Here is a 15,691-nt window from a genome sequence, read left to right on the forward strand (position 1 = left end):
CTTAAACTTTACATTAAATGAGTTATTTTCAGAAGTGGAATCAGATTTTCTTCTTTCACTTGTTTGCCCAAAAACACGTTATGACACATTACTAGGGTTGTTGGTATTGATTGAGGGCAAATAAATGAATAGTCTATCTATCCAAGCATCCATATTCTAATCACTTTATCCAGGAGAGGGTGACAGGGGAACCGGAGCCTATCCAGGCAAGCAACAGGCTCAAGGCAGGATACACCCTGGATGGGATACCAATCCATTACAGTGCACATACAGACACAAACACTCATCCCAAAAGTCATTTAACCTACCTGATCAGTATATCTTTGGACTGTGGGAGGAATCCAGCACAAATGGAGGAAATACACATGAACATGGGGAGAAGATACAAACTCCCTGCAGATAATACCTCAGGAATTAATCACAGGGTCCTAGCGCTGTGAGGCAGCAGTCCTAACCACACACAGATGCAGTAGTTTAGTGTCTCTTTAATTACGTTCAGATTTACACCCATGAGATTTAATGGCTTGAAGAATATTGTTGTACCAAGGAGTTTTTGACTTGTGGAATGTTTTGACTTTCAGGGAACCATGGCTGAGGAGCTGAATGAGTTAGAGGAGCTTAGTGGAGAGACACAGGATATGAACTCAACTGTCTCTGAAAGAAACATCACCTACTCCTTTTACTATCAGCACTCTCCCTCTGTGGCAGCAAGCTTCATCCTAGCATACCTGTTCATCTTTGTCCTGTGCATGATTGGGAATGGATTGGTGTGCCTAATCGTGCTACGGAATAAGAGAATGCGAACCGTCACCAACCTCTTCATTCTTAATCTGGCCATCAGCGACTTGCTTGTGGGAATCTTCTGCATCCCAACTACACTGGTGGACAACCTCATTACAGGTTAGCCTCCTGCTGGGGTCACACTACACTAGGATCAACTGTGCCTTATTAAAATTGATGTCTTATGTTATGGTAAAAGCAGAATTGTTTCTTTTCTGTAGCTATTGAGCAGCACTGTATTGTTATTTTTGGAGGTTTCTTGGGAGCCTGCCGCTTATTACTGTGTTCAGGTAAAGTTGAGTCATGCATGTGCTCGATCAGATACATCAGGCATCTTAGAAATAAGATATAGCTCACGAGTTTGAAGATACTCTTGATTAAAAGAAAACAATCTGAATAAATCTGAGAGACCTGGAAAGGAATATTAAGTTTGTCCACTTAATCAGACTGGGAAGTCACGTGAAACAAAGTCAGTGTAACAGTAGTGTGAAAAGAATACACAGAGGTTAATTTGAATCTGAAAAGTAGAAATACAGTAGCTTGTGTCTTTAAGTATGTAGAAGAGAGGGTGACAGAACAGAAATATAAGGCAAAGATGTAGGGTAGGGAAGATAAAAAACATAAAATGTGACAGTGAGTAGGGTAGGTGAAATCAGGGCTAAAAGAGATGGACATCTGGGCAGTGAATTCCAGGGAAAGTGTTGTAAGCAGAAATCTGTATATGAAACGATTAAACAGAGATTAGTCAATTGTTAAGTGCTAGTGAACTATGTGAACCAAGCTGAAAGAAAATGTTTGGATGTCAGCACTGAATGGCAAAGGAAACTGTGGACACTAAATGTATTTGTGTTAGGACATGTGGCATGACATGATTGGGGGTTCTGGTAAAAAGAGTTACAGTTCCAACATTGTAGTTGCAACAAGTTTAAACCACACAGTGGATGGCAATGAATATGTATTAAGTGAAGCAATCATTTAATAGATCGTAACAGAGCTGGAAAAATTCTTTGTAATGCACCTTGTTATGAAAAGTAAGTGTTGCTTCTTGAGAAACTCTGCCGTCTGTGAAACGTTTTAATAAACCATTAGGGTTTATTATGTAACTCCCACTTATCATTTAAGTAGCTAGAATGCTTTAATTTGAACACAGATCTAGGAGTTCGAGCCAGACTAATCACATGCTGTAAAACTCTGTGAGCGCATTTCTACAATAACAAATATTATCTGTTTTTCGTGTCTGCTCGAAGATCGTTACAGAATCGGTGAGAATGCATTCTGCTATACAGGGTTTATATACAAGTTTACATAGTGTTTGCCCAGCAGTCAATCCATATAATTGATTTGACTTATGTTCTTCTTCTGTATTGTTGATTAGTTTAGTAATTTTACCTATAATAGTAACTTGAGAATAGAGCACCTTTAATTACCTTGTATAGTGAGTTTTGAAAGTTACATTTTTTAAAAATACATTGAAAAAAGGGTATTTTTTTAAACGAGTTTGACAATTGTCAATTGAGTTATAACAAGATTTTGGCAGTTCTTTATACAAAATGTCAGGTTACAAAGCCTTTTGCGGCTTCTTTCACATAATGGCTGAATAATATTGCCAATTCAACTCGCTACTTTCTACCAAATGAATGGCCTGCCCTTCGTAACCACTGTGCTGAAATCTTGTTTAGTTGAAAAATATCTTTGCCAATTTCTCTAAACAAAGTGAGGAATCTTAATTTCTTCTTTTTTTTTTCTCTGGATAATAATATTTTGGCAAGGCTGACTAGGTTCATGTTGAATAACAATTAGATTGATACATCTATGCAAAAATGCAGCATTTCAGGAGTGTCTGGCTGCCTTGAACATTTAAGCATCATTTCTAAGATCATAGGAAGTGCAAAGCAGAATCAAGGAGACCTAGCAGTCCTATGGTTAGATCTAACCAATGCATATGGAACTATACCTCACAAGTTGGTTATCACCAAGATATAGATCTACTATGTTCAGGTTTCAAGTGCTCCTTCAAGACTGCTTCAGTTGTTTCAAGATACACTTCACAAGTAGGGAAGAGGGAGAGGTTCGAGGTAGGCATCATCGCTGGATTAGTTCAAGTAGGTAGCTGCGTCAGCATGCGTAGGCTGCAAAGGAACAGGTAATGAGTTTATTCCATGCTGATTCCATGCTGGGTTTATTCCATTTTATTTTCAGCATGGAATACCTGTTCCTTTGCATCGTCACTGGATGCACTATATCAGTCATCTTGTTTTCTGCAGCAATGAACCTTCTTGTGAAATCAGAAAACTTGAGCAGAGGAGCAATTCTGGCAAGTGGCATCCAGCAGGTTGCAATTAGTGTGTTCATGGATGATCTGACAGTTACAGCTACAGTCAGTGCCAGAGGCCAGGTGGATACTAGAAGACCTTGTAGAGCTCATAAGCTAGACTAGAATGGAGTTCAAGCCTGAAAAATCTTGAAGTTTATTCTTGAAAAAGGGGCAAGTTCAGGATTGATTCTGGTTCAAGATTAGAGAAGTTACCATCACTACTTTAGCGAGAAACCAGTTAAGAGCTTGTGGAAATGGTATAGAGCCAACCTCAATGACAAGCAAAATATGAAGGAAATGCTTTTACAAGCTGCTATTTAAATGAAATCTTTGGAGAGAAGTGGCTCACCCAGCAAATTTAAGGCCTGGTGCTATCAACAAGGAGTTGTTCCTAGACTCCTATGGCCTCTGCTGGTTAACAAGGTACCCCTGTCAACAGTGGAGTTGTTTGAGAGGAAAATCAACAACAACTTTCTCAGGAGATGCTGGGCATTCCAAGAAGTTTTTCTTCCTCTGGCCTTTATAACACAAACAGTAATTTGCAGCTACTGCTAAGATCTGTGGTAGAAGAGTTTAAAACAACTAAGGTACTCCAAGTCATGATATTGTGAGATAGCAAAGGTGAGAAGATTCGTTGGACTGGAAATAGGTGTTTGAACTGGTTGCAAGTGGGCCACAAGTGCAGCACTCATGGATATGGAAGAAAAGTTGCAGCCTGCTGATATATTGGGGTTAATTAAGGATGAGCCACAGCTATTGGGGCCCTTTAAGAACACACTGAGCACTTCCCCAGAGGGACGAGCACATCCCCACAAGGGGAGAACATTTCAGCGACAGTCCCGGAGGTGATTGTGACGAGAGTGTTGAGACTGTGATTTTGCTTCTTTTTCTTTTCTTTTTCTTTTCTGCTGTCCCACTGTGATGACTCCCCCGGGCAGGTTGAGTTTTCTTCTTTTTACTTAGCCTCGTGCTCCTTTTCTTCCAGTCTGGATCCCATTATAAAGGGATAGTCCAGACTGGATACTGCTGTTCCAAGTGGTCTTTCTTGTCACCCAGACTGGACCCCAATAAACAGAGACAGTCCAGTCTGGCTGCTGCTGTTCCAATTGGTTTCCTTTTTTCTAGATTGGAACCTGTTAGATAGGGATAGTCCAGTCCTCAAATGGGACGTCGACTTTACAGGTGTTTGCCGTGGCTCCTCCCACTCCCTCAATGTTACAGTATATACTTGTGATTTGTTTAAAAACCTTATTTTACATGTATCTGCCATAAATGTAAAGTTGTTCCTATGTGAATCATAACTTTTATAAGAATTTTGTATTGTCTATAATTGTGGGAGCTATAATGGAACTTTTTCAGTAGTGGATGGCATGGGAGTGTGGTTGTTGGTGCAACTGTTTTCCATCTCATAGGATGAGGGTTAATTCTTGTCTTTTGTGTGGAAGACAAAGTTCTCACTTTGGCTACATAGGGTTTGTTTCACAATCTAAAAAACATGCTATCTGGGTTATTTGGAATCTCTAAATTCTGTGTGTGTCCTAGTGATGGAGTGGCATCCAGGGTTTATCCTGCTTTGTGTCTATTGTATATCAGCAATTCAGTCCTGTATTGAAATTGAATAGATGGATATTAATACCAGTTTCACTATCATGGTTCTTTCAAATCTTATGAAGGTGGCCTGTTGTGACTATCTCAGCACTGATCAAGTCATTGTTTACTCTTTATGAAGATAACTAATTTTTTTATCTTTTCCATGAGCGTCTCTTAAAATAATAAGTTATTGAGTAGGGCATTTTTGTTTTCTTTGTCTTTCTGTCATATTAATGTGAACTCCACTAGCTGCGGTACTATCACCAAACAATTCCTAGACAGCTCTGCCTTCAGACTTGGAGTGGGCAATATTTCTCATACAAAGTCCACCAGTTCCATTATTCACTTGCAGTAGTCTGTGGAAAGTACCTGAGGTACTTCTATTTCATTTTTCAAATGATTTTGCAGCAGGATCTCCTTGCCCATTTTTTGCCAAGTATCTAAACAATGGAATGTTAAAACAAGAAAGAAAAAGTCAAATGTTTACCTATAAAATATTTCATTATCATGATTTAAGATTATTAATGATGTTAAAGGACATTGACATCACTGATTATTGAAGGTGTAGCCCTGACCTACAGGAAATGAAGGAGCCTGCTTTCTATGAAATGTGACCTGCTTTCCTCACAGGGCTCACAATTTATGTGTAGACTAGTAACTTCCATTGTATTACTCCTCTAGGCTGGCCCTTCACCAACTCCGTCTGTAAGATGAGTGGTCTGGTTCAAGGCATGTCTGTGTCTGCCTCCGTCTTCACTCTTGTGGCCATCGCAGTTGACAGGTGAGTGTGGCTGTGTGTTGTAATTGAGAGTGCTGCTGGCCTGCCTAATCAAAAGGTATCTACCTACACATATACTGTACATACTACTGAAAGTATACAATGAGTATTGTGTTGACATGATTCCTCTAGTTCTGCATACTGTTCAGATCCCCTTATTTCGTCAAGGGTCAATGTTCCTTTTTTGCAAAGATTGGGTTTTTCTTAAAGCTATTTTATGCTGTGAGGTTCACATCCAAAGCTTAGTGATAGACGATTCTCTGAGATTGAGGTTCAGACCTGGGGTCTGACTTCATATGCTGCTGTACAATAATTGCTGTGACTCAGGTCTGCTGTTTATTAGTCTCTAAAGGTGCTGGAGAGTTTAGAGTGCTAGACTGCAATAGAAACCATTGTGCATCATAAGCTCGTGTCATTTCCCTCTTCTTGAGAAGAAGGCTGAAATTTGGGGCCTAACTTCCAAATGCTGCACCCCTGTATATAGAAGGTTACAGCTTACCCACCAATGGGGAACAACGTCTTGAGCAGAATTATATTCATGTTGCTTGTGTACACGAAGAATGCTGACTATATTGTTACTCTCAAATGGGATTTTCCTAGGCTATTATGAATGAAATAACCAGATGTTTTTACACATTAAATTATTTTTTGTTTTTTATGGAACTATTGTTTTTTAAAGTCCAAATGTATTGTTTCTTTTTTTGTCATGATTATGGATTTTCAGGAATTCAGAGTGAATAGGACATCCTCAAAAACAATGCCACCCAATATATGTGTATGTATTTTACTCTTATCCTTACCAAATAGTGTATAATATATGGGTTTTAACATACTCTGTAACAAAAATACCTGTTAATGAGAGATTTAATTGTGGTATTAATACAAATCCCAGTATGAGATTTCTATTTTTCTTAATTATTCATTGTAGTGACTTAATGAATACATTTTTATGATTAATTTTTCATACCTTTTTTTTCTTTATTCCAGTTCACTTTTTGTTCTTTCTGTCCTCCGTAATTACACGCTGTTACAGAAAAACTTTTTATACTGTCAGTTAAATTATTCTCCAGTTTTATCAACTTGGTTTTGTTTTTGTTAAATCTATTTAACAATCATGATTAGTGACTTTACATCTCGCTTGAATGATTCCAAAAAATAAGTTCATTGTACATTCAAAATTCACAGTGCACAGTAAGTGCCCATTATTAGCAATAGGTCGGTGTCCTGGTGCTATGTTGGTCTCAAGTGGGTGTTGCCATTATTTTGGCTGTCTTAACAACAGGAGCTTATTGTCTGATACATGACATAACTAAAAGTTACACTTTGTGTTGTCAGAATTACAGAGCTGAAAACAAGGACAAGAGGGATTGCTGATTAGGTTTGGTTGGTTTATGTGTTAGAGCCTCCCACCTTCCAGGACAGTAGAGGATTCCCCTCACAAAAAAACATATTTTTTTATTTATAATTTCTTTGGGCAACTTTTTCTACCATATACAAATATAACACCTTTCTGTGTCCTACAGGGCAGATTCACTGTGCACTAGCATGAGAAGGAGCCAAGCAAAAGACAGAGAGAAAGTCCTAGTCACACCTAGAGTGCATAGGCATGCCCCAGAGCTGAGAATATACAATCACTTATGTTGATAAAGCAGCAAAAGCAGAAAACTATCACAATATCCCTTCACACATATCCCTTCATATGCATGACTATTATCACTTCCTGTTCTACCCTTCATTTGCTGTACCCTGGTATATTGTATAATTCAGATTAAGGAGCATTTTTGCTATCATGTCACATGTTTCGAAAAACATACATCATGTCTTTTTGTGAGAAAACAGTTTCATAATGTCATTTGTTAATATAGTATGTGCATTTCATGTTTATGGATAGATTTATAATCAGGCAAAGAAAAGTCCTTCCCTACTGATGAGAAAACTAAGGAGAGGAACAGCATAGTGACATTTGAGACTGAACAGAGCAAGACTGAAGATGCTGAGAAAAAATAAAACGGCCAAGATCAAAATCAGGTGCCAGTGTGACCAACACTAATATGAGTAAGGTCCATGGTAGCTCCATTTACAACAAAAGTGAGAGATATTATCAGGGACAGTAGGTTAGAACTAGCTGAATCACAAGCCCAGAGTCAACGGTATTTTGTGACTCAGTAGCTAAAATCCAAGCACCAGTTTCATCCAGAGCTAAAGATCCTGACAGAGATTACATTCAGGAAAAGTTCAGCAAGTTCAGAAAAGTTCAGCAAAGTCCAATGGCTTTAGGAAGGTTTGCAAGTGAAAAACCTAGTGAGAGCCTGCATAGTAACAGCCGTTAAAGCGAATGTTAATCTAACTACAGCCTGCATTTGGTGATCTAAACCGAATGAAAGAAGCCTGATGCACTTTAAAGAAAATTGTCTTCTATAAGATATATACTGTGTCAGGGTCACTTACAGTATTATTAAAAACTTGGTTAGAGCAATCAGTCTACTACTGAATTTTCACTGATTTGACAAATGAAATGCTTTCAATTATGTAACAGAATGTACTTTGTGAATTACTTATGGTGATTACTTTTTTCTTTCTTATTGTAGATGAGACATGAGACATTTCAGTCAGAATTGTTACATCTGGATAGCACAAAATGACCATGAACACAAAAGGTCCCTGATGATTGTATAAGGTGCTGTCTCAATTCTTATAAGAATTACAAACAATTCTACCATTACCACTGGTACAATTATGTCTTGTAATAATTGTACTGTGTAACAACTTCAGTTTAACTTTTTGGGAATGCATGAAGCATTGAATAGTTTGTTATGGGGAGGCATGACAGCAAATACATTGCATTGGTCAACAAGCTGGACATTGACACTGATTTTCTACAGCTTTATTGTGATATACTAATTGTCATAGTAAAATGACGATTTGTCAGCATTTTGGGATGTAGTAAACGTACTGATATATGAGAAAAGTGAACGTTGGTCAGTCTGGCAAAGAATCATAATCCCAGTCTCCTCTTGTACATCTGAAAGATCATTTGCAGAATTCAAAATTACCTTAAGTCTACAATTTAGTCAGAACCTTCCATCAAGTTGGACTGAATCATGTAGGAGTCCCTGCCGAGATGAGTCAGAGCCGAGATCCTCACACTGTAGGAGAAACCGAACACTGATCCTTCTGATGTACACCTCCACCCTGTCTCTTTGCCCCTACACTGTGTCTCTTTGACCCTACACCCTTTCTCTCTGCCCATAAACCCTGTCTTCAGCTTTCTTCAGGAATGGATCTTGATGCAGTGGCAGATTAATTCATACGGCAGCCAGATGAATTCATACGGAGCTGTTTTCTGGGTTTTTAAAAAATGTTTTAACATTTTATACTATTTTAAATAATTTAAATACTGGAAATGAACGCACAAGTAAGAATTCAAGGTTATAGGCAGAAAGGTAACCCCATAAGAGACAACAAAACCTGTACATCAAAACAGTTGTCTGGAATTAGAGACCCTTTACCTTCCACACAATTAGTTGTTTTAGTCATTGTGCTATCTCCATTTTGTTTTTTAATGTCATAAGAAAGGTTACAATGAGTGGCCATTTGACACAACAACCTCATTTGTCAGTAGCTACAGTAAGCAATATAAGGATCTCATCAACCTGTTTCTTGAAAGAAGCCAGAGTATCCACATCAGCAACACGACAGTACAACTTATTGTAAACCTTTCAGTTCTTTTAACCTGTCAGTATATGTATTCTTTTAAACATGTGAAGATCTTTGGTTGCTTGGTAACAACTAAAATTGTACACAGAAATTTACATGGACTTCCAGTAGTGCACTACTGTACATACATTCAACAAAAGATCACATGATTTAAATTATACACTTTTAACTACATATTCTAACACTTTTACTGCCATTTTAAATGTTTTTCTCTATTTTCTAGAAGATAAAAGTAAAATACATTATTATTCTTTATCAAGTCTTTTTCCTTATCATTCCTATGGAACGAAAAGTATTTTTTCATTACCTGCATTGGTCTCTACTCTTAACTTGCCTACATTAAAAGTCTCCTGACAGGTGTTGGTCCATTCTTCAATTTTGTCTTTTAAATTTCCTTTGCTGTTTTTATAATGTTTGCTGATCCTCCTATTTTTGGTATCACGTTAGAACTTGAGTAGTCTATTAACCGTAACAGAATGCAGATTATTGAAAGAAATAAACACAAATAATCCTAATAATGATTCCTGTGGTACTCCACTAAACATATCACCTTAATTTAGCATTTACCCCTTATCTGTCCTCTGTTTTCTTTCCATAAACAAGTTCTCAAGTAGTTCTCTTCCTACATGTAAAAACGTTTTGTGATCATTTGGATGAAAAACACAATATAATTCAAATATTTAATATTGTTCATTTAATTTTGAGCTGTAACCACCGACTTAGTGTCTTGCTAACACTCAAGGTTGATGGAGGGGTCTACGGTTTTGGGTACAACCTTTGAACGCCTAATTGTACCACAGAATGTTAGTGGAACATCATGAAGGAAAATGCTTTTTGTTTAAAATGATGCCCATTTTAAGGTGCCACATTCAAGCCACGATGGTAATTTTGCTTAAAATTATAAGCACCATCATACAGAATTACTAACCTTATGAGGGATCGGTGCTCTGAGGTGTTTGCTTATAAATACCAACTTTTGCCAGTTCAAAACATTCTTTTCTAATATCACATCACTAACAATTAGGTATTCCAATGTTGGCCCACTGGATTGAGTATAAGAAGACTATTTTATTTGATCAGTGCAAATATAAGACAAAATGTGCACATGAAACACTTGTTTTTTCTATTTTATTTTATGTTTATAATACTCAAGCTGTAAAACTATTTATAGTGTATAATATACTTTGAACCATTTTGGCTTTGTAGGGGTTTTATGAATTTACAGGCACGATATTTAATTGTAACAATAAATTGCGTGACTTTATTTTGGCTATTAGGAATCAATCAGCAGAACAGTCTTTACAAGGATTTACAACACACAAAATACATCTATTGATACATAAAACAACATGTGCACAAAAACATTCAAAATATCAATATCTGATACAGTAAAGAGATATAAAAACAAGGATACTATGGTTAGTATACAGTTGAATACACTAACTTCCTAATCTGTCTCATTAACATAACCAACCTTCAGGCACTCTTAAGTAACTACGGCTACTTCAATTAATTAAATTACTATTAGCATGTTAATATAACACTATTCCTGAGAGGGTGAGTATTTAATTATACTCATCCACAACCGTGGATTTGTAAATCCCGCACAGAAGGATGGGGAACAGTTGACTCACAGCGCTGTCCAATCCGTGCTCTGCTGGCTCATTGCCACTCCAGTCCTTAGGCAGCTCAAGGTATTGGGGAAAGAGAGAGATCTGCAGCAGCCTCACACTAATATTTAAGAAATTGTAGTGCTTGCAAGTGCTGTGGGTTTTTAATAATAAACAGAACTTTGCTTAAGAAGAAAAAAAAATGATTTGCTATGTTCAGAAGAGGAATCGATACCATACTCTTAACAATGAACAGCAATGCCAGGAGTGGGCAGCACTACACCCCCCGTGTACATATTCCAAGTCCTCTCTCACTCGCTACATGCCCTACCAAAAGCCTCTGGGTGCCACAAGATACAATTTATTAAATAAGTACTTGCATAAATATGTGCAATTTCTCAGAGCTCTGTTACTAAGGATGTATTCAAATCTTTCTTTGTAAGGTGTTGAGAGCAACATTTCACAAGTTCTCCTGACAGCTGTTTTTGTGTACTCACTATGCATAAATTATCACAAGTTGTCTTAAATTCTTAAAATGCAAACCTTTCGTGTCATTGACTCTCCCTCTTGTTCTGCAAATTTGAAAAGCAGGCTTGTGATACGATGTCCTTTTAACTCACTTTCTGCTCTTCTTTAACATGAGCTCAACCCAAGCTGAACAGCAATGCCTGGTGAATGCGCAAGAAAATCTCACATGATGAGCAGAGAAATCAATGATGTATCCAATGAAGTCTACACATACTGACCACAGTCAGTATGAGAGTTTCTTCCCAGGAGCTGCACTGTTCACCACAAATTTAATATTCAGCTATACGGGCTGACCAACCTGATCTATCCTAGTCCTGCCCTGTTGTATACATGGGTTTACACATCACCTTTGTAAACGAGAAACTATTTTGAATTGAGCAAGTACAAATAAAAAACAAGCACAAATAGACTGAGATCTGGTGAAAACACTGACTTTATAGCTTAGGAATAGTGTGCAGATAAAACACTTACCTGTAGCCCTTACTGAGCTCTAACTCATTTTTTCACTCCCTGACTAGAGGCTGATTACCTAAGCTGCATCAAATAAATAAAGTCTTTACTTTGACCACAATTAAAATAAAAATTTGTATTCCAAGTTCTATTACTAACTCAATTTTTCATTTGTCTGCCTTGTCTCAGGGTCACACCTTCAGAAGTGTCCATTCTCTCAGCCTAGATAACAGTCTACATAGGCATCAACTTTTTCAATTTCCAGAAGGAGAGATGGACATAATAAAACTCCATTATCTCCATTTATGTTTTCAAATAATGCAAACTATTTAAATATGTCATGCTTATTAAGTTGCTTAATAATAATAGAGAACTAGACTTCTTTACACTGCTTTATAAGCTGTTATTAAGAATAATGGTACTATATAATGTAAATATTAACATACAGTTGGCTTATAAAAATATGCTATTTGTGATATCAATAATTAATATACTGTAGATTTCTTCAATTTACAAATTGGTAAATGTTTTACAGTTTTCCAAGACATTCTAAATTCTGACATGATGAGCATTACAGATGCAATTAACTCTCTCAAGACGTCTTGCTGCAGCAAGAAAAAAAAAGCTGAGGGTTAAAAGCAAAGAGTGAGTGGGACTACACTCCACATTGGCATTTCCATTAATATACAGCAGGAAAAAAGCAATGTACATTCCCTCTCAACATATATCCTGCTTTTAGATCCAACATGGAAGCCTTAGTTCATTCTGTATTCTTTAATAGGGTGAAGTACTCAAGTCACTGGCCTCAGCTGTGTTTCTGCAAATAGTATTATTATTCAGTTGAGATATTGCTGTTTATACAGGCTTCCAGCACTGCTATAGTAGTTTGAATTGTCATGCTTGCATAAGTTAATTTCATACACTACATTTTATATACATTTCTTGTGTGATTTTGTATTTTTATATATCTTAAATGTATATATTCTAAATTTAAGCTATCTTATTTAAGTATTGAAAAGACTCAAGTAATCAAGGACACTTGATCATCTCACTGACTTCTTTAAGGAGGTACTTTTTTACTTTAAAAGGTTGTCAGGAACAACTTGCCAAGACCTGTTGTTGAAACTGACAAACTGTCTTCTTCCCAGCGGTGGCTAGATGAAATTAGGTACTCTCAAAGCAAATGAACTTGATGGGCTGAAAGGTTATGAACGAGAGAGCATTCTTGGTATATGGAAAATTGCTATTTTTTAGTTAAAAGTCATAAGAAAACAGAAATGGTTACTAATGAAAGGAAGCTATTTGGCCCATCTAGCCTGTTTGGTGGTTAGTACTTAATGCCAGGAGCTGAAATTTCCTGATTTGTTTAAAGCAAATATGAGCTTATATTTGCAAATATAAGCAAATATTATGTTGTGGTATAAGCTTCCACAACATGGCTGGGTAGTTTGTTCCATGCTCCCACAAAAGTTTGGGTAAAGAAGTGCCTGGTGTTCTCGGTTTTAAATGCACTTCTGCATAGATTCCACTTGTGCCGTCTGGTTCATGTTTCACTGTTCACTGCTGCTTTTGAGGATTTTGAATACCTGAATGAAGTTCCCTTGTAGTTGTCTCTGATCAAGACTAAAAAGGTCCAGTTCCTTTAGCCTTTAGTCAGAGTACCAACTGATGATGACGGTTGTATTTTGTGCAGCTCATTTTGAAGTGGGCAACCCGTTGCACTGTGGCAGTCCCACTCTCTCAACCTCAGAAGCCTGGGTCCAGTGGTACGAGTAGTTGTTATAACTGGAGACCTCCTTGGTTGTAGTGGATGGCCGTGACACCTTTCTGTGCCTATTATTTCTGTGCCTTGTCATGCCCTTCGCTATGGAGCACTGCAACAGTATAGTATCCCATCACTATACTGGGGCATTAGGACCCACATGGACCGCAGGGTGAGCAGCCCCTGCTGGTCCCACTAACACCACTTCCAGCAGCAACCTTAGTTTTCCTCAGGAGGTCTCCCATCCAGGTACTGACCAGGCTCGCACCTGCTTAGCTTCAGTGGGCTGGCAGTTGTGAGCTGCAGGGTGATATGGCTGCTGACAGAGTACCAAGTACTTTGATAGTTACTAGAAGATTCTAAAAATGCATTTGTTTATTACCCTAATTTTTCACTTTCTAATAGAAAGTACATTAACTTTCTGTTATTTATATATATAGAAAATACATTTTACTACATTTCTTTCTCAACAAAATCACTGTCAAAGACTGTGAGTGTCTGTGGTGTGCCATATACTGACATCTGAAGCTTACTTTTAACGGGAAAGCTTTCAGTTACCTGACATTTTAAAGTGTGTAGTGTACCGCAGCTCATGAGACAAAATGTAGCTGTGGATAATGTATTTTCCAAGTCAGATTTTATTTGCAAATTATTTGAAGTTCATGTGGAGTTGGAAGGATATAATATAGTACAAGAGAAAACCATAAATTATATTAATGAGAAGAAATGTCCTTTAAGTAATTTAATAATAATAAAACAATGAATTATATCTATACAGTATTGTTTATGCCAAGGCACCCATTGTGCACCAGGTGAGCTGTTTACATATATGAAACACTGCAGTGGAAGTGTAATCTTTTAACTGTGCCTTTTTTCCTGTTTAGGTTCCGCTGCATTGTGCACCCATTCAAACCTAAGCTGACCCTGCTGGTTGCTATAGTTACCATTGTAGTGATCTGGGTCCTTGCTGTGGCCATCATGTGCCCTTCGGCAGTGATGCTGATGGTGGGGCCAGTGGAGAACCACTACATGGTATACAATGACGACTTCAACCACACCTACCCATTGTACTCCTGCTATGAGGACTGGCCTGACAAAGAGATGCGGAAGATTTACACCACCGTGCTGTTTGCCCACATCTACCTTGCCCCCCTCACACTCATCATCTTCATGTACGGGCGCATCGGAGCAAAACTCTATACCTCCTCAGTTCCCACAAGCAATCAGAGAGTGGAGCACCATCTTTCTGATTTCCAAAACCATCACTCCCACAGTGAGGGCAGAAGCCCCATCTCCAAGAAGAAGATCAAGGTGATCAAGATGCTGATTGTGGTGGCTCTGCTGTTCATGCTGTCCTGGCTGCCACTCTGGTCCCTAATGCTGCTGACAGACTATGCCCAGCTCAGCGATGAACAGCTGAACCTGCTCACGGGCTATATCTTCCCCTTTGCCCATTGGCTAGCCTTCTCCAATAGCAGTGTCAACCCCATCATTTATGGCTACTTCAATGAGAACTTCAAGAGGGGCTTTCAGGCAGCCTTCAGATTCCAGTGCTGCTCATGTGGTGGGGGGGCCCAGCACACCTACTGTACACGGGACAGTGCTGGAAATGGCCTCAACTTTGGGGTACGAAACAAAGTCTATACTGATGGAGACTCTACAGAGTCAGTATTTGTTGACAAGGAGAAGACAATAAACACAGCAAGAGCCAGACGGGGAGGATCTCTTGCTGTGAGTACAGGAAGGGGTGGTGGAGTCAGAGTCACAGGGGTTACCAACAGTCTGCAACTACCTCACAAGAGGAGCCTCCATATTGAGGACATTGAGAAGATAACACCCCTAGGTGCTGGAGTGTGCCAGGCCTGGGACCCCTGAACAGGGAGCAGAGGTAGTCACATTGTGGACTATTGTCCATTGCAAAGAGAACAGGACTATGGCACTGAGTTAAGATGGGCTGTGAGATTTTACAATCACTGCTGACTCAGGTCTCAGTGACATTCATTTTACAAAAGCAGAAGGGTATGTTTCCATCATAATACTCTCATTCACAAAATAGAGCCACATTTTGTTTTTGATTGACAGCAAAAAGAAACTTAAAGACACTTAAAAGGAAATGGCTGAATTAAACTGCTGTTTAATCCATTAAATCCTGCAGAATGGAG

At 38.2% G+C, this 15,691-nt stretch overlaps 1 protein-coding gene across 1 annotated transcript; it reads left to right on the forward strand.

The window, feature by feature from the left end:
• The first annotated feature begins 638 nt into the window (after positions 1 to 638).
• Positions 639 to 15,404, forward strand: npffr1l2 (neuropeptide FF receptor 1 like 2). The gene is made up of 3 exons (XM_088935836.1): positions 639 to 900; positions 5,366 to 5,465; positions 14,414 to 15,404. Exons 1-3 carry the CDS (start codon positions 639 to 641, stop codon positions 15,402 to 15,404), a joined length of 1,353 nt encoding a protein of 450 aa, XP_088791962.1.
• The last annotated feature ends 287 nt before the right edge of the window (positions 15,405 to 15,691 follow it).

Source organism: Atractosteus spatula, chromosome 2 (assembly GCF_055471065.1).
Source record: "Atractosteus spatula isolate fAtrSpa1 chromosome 2, fAtrSpa1.hap1, whole genome shotgun sequence".
NCBI lineage: Eukaryota > Metazoa > Chordata > Actinopteri > Semionotiformes > Lepisosteidae > Atractosteus > Atractosteus spatula.

Excerpts from the sequence above, each read along its gene's own strand:
- npffr1l2 (XM_088935836.1), top strand. The coding sequence starts at position 639 with ATGAACTCAACTGTCTCTGAAAGAAACATCACCTACTCCTTTTACTAT. Across the intron at positions 901-5,365 it reads GGTGGACAACCTCATTACAG|GCTGGCCCTTCACCAACTCC; the intron begins GTTAGCCTCCTG and ends TTACTCCTCTAG. Across the intron at positions 5,466-14,413 it reads GTGGCCATCGCAGTTGACAG|GTTCCGCTGCATTGTGCACC; the intron begins GTGAGTGTGGCT and ends TTTCCTGTTTAG.